Genomic DNA, 5,671 nt, shown 5'->3' on the forward strand with positions numbered 1-5,671 from the left:
TATATGTATGTATATATGTGTGTAATTTCAAATGAATACATAGGACACAGAGGCTTCATTGTCCATCACAGTCTCAAGGAACACTTGCTATCATCTGCACCAAGCCACTCTGATATGTCAATATACTCTGCCTTGCTCTTTTCCTTGCATTTGCAGCATGGCAGCTGGCAAATTCAGATTAAATAGGACCTGTTTGGGACAATATTGTTGATTGTCAATCAATCAAAATAACATTTTACAAGCTTTGACCATGACAATAACAATGTCCCATTTGATTAAATAATGAAAACAATTTTAAATTCAAATAAAATTTGCTTTTGGGGTGAATTCCTGTTTGAAGGAAAGTCTTTCTAAAACTAAGTTGTTTCAATTTTTCCTTTTCCAGGTTCAGTGTGACAGGTGGTTCCATGCCGACTGCCTGCAGATGGAAAAATCCCTGCTTTTGAAAATGAAGAACAATGACTGTAAATGCTGTTTGTGCAATTAAATCCACATACAGTATTTGTTATGTTTTTTGTCTCTTTTTATATGCCCCCTTGCTATATCTGTCTGTGTGAAGAGGGTGGTGAAATATGTTTTGCATTTTATCTTTAAAAGTTTTTCTTTGAAACTTGACAATCAGAAAGCAAATAATGTGCATGTGTTAATATGCATTAGTTTTAGAACAATGCCTTTGATCACATCACACTAATGAAGTAGGTAGAGGGAGGCAGAGCTATATATGTCCAAAATGACACAAAAAAGACCAAGGCTTTTACAAAGGTTAATGTCTAGATTTTCAATATAGACAATCGAAACATTAGACATACAGTAAAATGACATTACATTTTTAAAGGACATAGTTGGAGTGATCATGAACAAGAATCCATTGAAAATGTACTACAACCTCTTTAGGAATTGTTTATTAACAGTTCAAATATAGGGAAATGATGAATAGTCAGGGTCCTCAAACAAGAATATTGACATAACCTCTTAAGGATTAATTTTTGTAAAATGTCAAATATAGGGAAATTATAAATGTCATTTGAGCTGAATTTACATCTAATTTTCTCAAAAACTGTACAGTAATATTTCATGACAATATTCATGTACATAGTGAGGGTCGTTATAAACAAGAATCCATTGAAATATTGACATAACCTCTTAGGGATTAATTTTTATATAGTGTCAAATATAGGGAAATTATGAATATCAAAATGTCATTTGAGCTGACTTTACATCATATTTTCTCAAAAACTGTACAGTTACATTACATTACATTTGACATGGAGATATATGGGGTCCTCATGAACAGAACTCCAATGGAAATTTTAGCTAACCAATGAAGGAAATGTATTTTTTAGAGATCAAAGATTATTATTAGGTAATATTATAATTTTCGAATAATTTTCCAATTAAAGATTACACTGCAGTGTAATTTCAGATTTTATTATTGTTATATTTCACTTAATGTACAAAATGACATTGTTTTTGACTTGTTATATCAAATTGGACAAATTATTGATGAAATATAGGTCCATTTCCGGGCTTTTTGGGCTATCCAAGTGACCGAGACGTGACCGAGGTTCCGCAGATGACGGACCACTTGACCACAGTACTCAACGGTCCGTGATGCTTGCGCAATAACACGTTCTAAACACTACAGTAACTTAACAAAACAAGCTAAAGGAATAAACACACTAAATGACCTAAAATATGCCCAGATACCAGATAACTCCTACTATGAGAAGCTTCTTTTTGGTCGGATTGGTCCTTCGAGTCGTGGAAACACTCGGGTTGCGCAGCTCCAAGTGTGGTGCAAAATCAATCTCACTCTGTAGAGAGGAGGGGTCTTCGGCGAAGAAAAAGGGAATTTGTCGTCCTTTTTGCCAGCACTGTATACATTAATGGTGTGAGACCGGGTCGTAGAAGTTATCCGTTCTCGCACTACAGGATCCAAAAATATAAAACACAGTCTGTTCGACCAGCGAATTTAACTTGTGACCTCGCAGGATTTATTGAGGCAAACGTTTCCTTGGGAGGGACCTCCTGGCACTGAGCGAGCTCAGACAGAAAGGGCAGATTTGAGAGTCGCCCTTGCTTTTAACAGGCCCAGGTAATAAAACCGGTGGGGGGTCCCTTTTGGCCAATGAGGGGCCAGCATCAAGTTTGGCTGGAGCTGGGAGGTGTGGTCATCTCTCCTGGCCCCTGTTCTTGTCAGATCTCAGATCAGGCCCTTGTTAAAAGAAACATGGATGCTTCTTTGTCTGAAGGCACATGTAAGGGTCTTGGTCAGCCATGACATCAGTCAGACCCCAACATCTGTTTGTAAGTGCTATTTTGCACTGTATGATTTCTATGAAATGTCGCACTATCACTGTTGTCCATGTACCTACAGTCTATGCTGTAATTACGTATGTATTATCTCGCTTGTTGCGAGTGAACACTTTAAGGGCTATCAAGCATTTCGAACAAAGCTTTGATTGTATGTCCTCATATTTTTATGGTGCCTTCACCAGTGGTGGTGGAACATCATCTCCTGGAGCTGGAGCTGCTACTTGTGGCCAGGCATGTGAGGAGGATTCTGCACACAGTAGTGATACCACCACCGGGGCGGAGGATGAGTCATTCATCTCTGCCTGTCCCCCACCCAGAAAGAGACTGTAGTTATGTCCCAATTCAGTGTCTGCATCCTTCGGAGGACCCAGCCTTCGCGGTCTACGTGGGCCGGGTCCTTCGAGGACCACAAAGGCTAGACCAAGCGGTCTCCGAATTGAGACGGCCTACGCTACAGAGGACTTCCTGTTTCCGTCACCAAACAGGAAGCCAGTTTTTCCTTTGCTATGCCCGTCGCCTAGCAACCAGCTTCGCGCTAGAAAGGTAGGAAAATGGAGCCAGACATGGTGCTTCTGATGGCGGTCATTTATCAGATCATGGTGGAAGAACTTATTTACCGCTGCCGACACCGCCGAGTCGTATTTTTCAGGCTCAGAGAGGACCATTTTCAGGTAATTTTAAATTTAAATTAAATTTAAATTGGTTAATCAATGTACTTGTATCTAAAAGTAATGTTAACTTCAGCTAGCTAACGTAGTTTGTATGGTTAATGTTGTTACAACTTCTATAATTTCATATTTAAAATGGTTTTACTGTAAACTAAAAAAAATCATTCATACATACATTTTTCAGCTGAAACAGGTTGGATGGACAGACAGATAGATAACTAGAGAGATAGATAGATATAATATGTAGATATAAGCCTATTCTACCTAAGCTCCCCACATTTAATATTGTTATTTATTTAACAGTTCTCCTTTTCCTCCTTTCCCTAAACCAGCCCAGACCCCTGTACTGCAGGATGAACCTAAGCGTTCCTGTCCTGGAAAGTTTTTTTTAACTCATAGGACCCTAGCCCTATTTGTAGGCCTCTGCTCGAAAATTGCATAGCCATACTCAAGAGAGTCCCGAGCTCTAACTACAAGGTCTATTTTAATAATTTTGATGCTAGAATACTGGTAACACTTGTGAGATGTGTTGAATTGTGTAAATATTGTGTATATGTTACTGGTTAATAACTGATACACTTATGGCACAGCTCAAATTGAAAAATTTCTAGGTTCGCCTGAAAAAAAGCACTTGTATTGAACATTTTTTTTTTTTTAAATAATGCAGCTGCAAGCCTAAAACCACGTCACAGTCATAGAACAACACGTTTTACATGTCCCCACAACATATTTTACTTCGATTGAGTGAAGCAGGCCAGCATAAATGGTCATAAAAATCAAAATTTTGATTTTCGGAATCAGCTGTTGCATTGCTGTATACTAATTTTATATACTATATAACTAAATATTAACTATATATTCACTTTTCTTATCACTAAGAGTGTTCAATAATCCTAATAAATCAGTTTGACACCATTTTGAATAATTTTGAGCAGTTATGATGTGTCATATCTGTCATTCATAACAATAAATGGCTCATAATGTGTGTCTATGTGACCCTGGTAAGGCCAATTTACTAGTGTGAGACATTTTTAGATGCGGGATAGTCCAACGGGAGCCATGCAGGGGTGTTTGATCGTATCCGGGTCTGTTTACTGACTAAAAATCGCAAAATGCTGGGCGAACCCCCCTCTCTACATGGATTGCTCCACCCCACAGAATCGTCTGCCATTTTGTGATTCATTCCGCCAGCGCATTGATCTCACTCACAGACATGCAGCAGAACACGGCGGGCAGAGCTGTGCAGAAATCGGCTCGAATAAATCCGTTTTTCATCGCCAAAACCGTCAAAACGTAAGTTTTTTTACCCAATTATTTTTCTCGTGACCTGCGGCTGATGTTGGCATGCATACCCATAACTTTTGAACTGTTTGAAAGAGAGTAATTTGGACGCCGCTGTGCGTTTCCGGGTCGAATCGTGCCCCTCCTGCATGTGTTCATCCGCCATGTGTCATCCTACTCCGTGATGAGAGAGCCATAGAGTAAGCATAGGTCGTCGATTTTTGGCCAAAATTGTGGCAAATCTTCTCGATATCTTCCAGATATGATATTAGTTCATGTATAATTGTGTTTGCAGTGTTTACAATGGCTGGTATGATGATGTTGCTCGGACTTTTCCCGTTAATTCGATATTTAATATGGAGTATGGAGCAATAATCATATTTCTTTATGAAAAATGCTTTCTACCACACGCTGAATGCTGCACACTCTAAAACAGCCCCCCGTGGGGGGCTCTCGGGTCCTATGGGTTTTTTTAATGATGAGGACACAAGGCCTGATTTTAGGCTGAGCAGGGAGGCCCTGGCTGTGCTGCTGAACCTCCTCCACCAGGATCGGAGGCACGGATGGGGTGCCACTATTGAGACCCTGGTCTTTTTATTCTGGCTGGCGTGTGGGGCCTCCTACAGGGTGGTCTCCAGAGTGTTTGGGATACCTCCATCCACTGTCCACCGCATCGTCCACAGATTCACTGAGGAGGTGGTGGCCATTCGCCACCAGGTCATCCACCTCCCGAGTACCCCCGAAGACCTGGAGGCAGTGTCTCGTGGGTTTTCAGGGCTGGCAAGACACCGAGGTTTTCGGAAAGCTGCTGGAGCCCTCGACGGCTGCCATGTCCGGATCAAGCCACCATGCGGCCCTGATGGTCAATGCTACAAGAACAGGAAACTGTTTTCTTCGATGCAGGCTGTTTGTGACCATCAGGGCTGCTTCGTCGACACCTACGTGGGCTGGCCTGGGTCAGTCCTCGACTCGAGAGTGCTGCACCACAGCCCGCTGTACCAGCGGGCTCTCTACCCTCCTCCAGGGCACTTCATCCTTGCAGATGGCGGGTATCCGTGCCTCCAACACCCACTCCCCCTCATCACTCCCTACAAGAGGCCATTGCAAGGTGTGGGACCCCAGCGCTTTAACGGCCATCATTCCAGGGCACGCTCCATCATAGAGCGTGCCTTTGGAATGATAAGCCAGTTCCGGGCAATCTTTCTACAAGCGCTGGAGGTGCACCACACCTTCGTACCTCATGTAAGTAATCACTCAACAATACTTTTTAGGATACTGAAGAACAGTAGATGACATATTTATATATTTGCCATTTTACCATTTCAGGTCATAACAGCATGTGCCGTCCTCCACAACATCTGCCTCGGGGCTGGGGACATTATGGCCCCAGAGGACGATCTTGTGGA

General features: G+C 41.7%; 1 protein-coding gene across 1 annotated transcript; it reads left to right on the plus strand.

Moving 5' to 3' along the window:
• Positions 1-4,727: 4,727 nt before the first annotated feature.
• Positions 4,728-5,507, plus strand: LOC116378947 (putative nuclease HARBI1; the record flags this gene model as incomplete). Its single annotated transcript, XM_031840854.1, has 1 exon — positions 4,728-5,507. A coding segment is annotated over exon 1 (780 nt), but the record flags the coding sequence as incomplete, so codon positions are not given.
• Positions 5,508-5,671: the final 164 nt, after the last annotated feature.

The sequence above is a fragment of the Anarrhichthys ocellatus genome, unplaced genomic scaffold (genome assembly GCF_004355925.1).
Source record: "Anarrhichthys ocellatus isolate YVR2014 unplaced genomic scaffold, GSC_Weel_1.0 scaffold3459, whole genome shotgun sequence".
In the NCBI taxonomy this organism is placed as follows: domain Eukaryota; kingdom Metazoa; phylum Chordata; class Actinopteri; order Perciformes; family Anarhichadidae; genus Anarrhichthys; species Anarrhichthys ocellatus.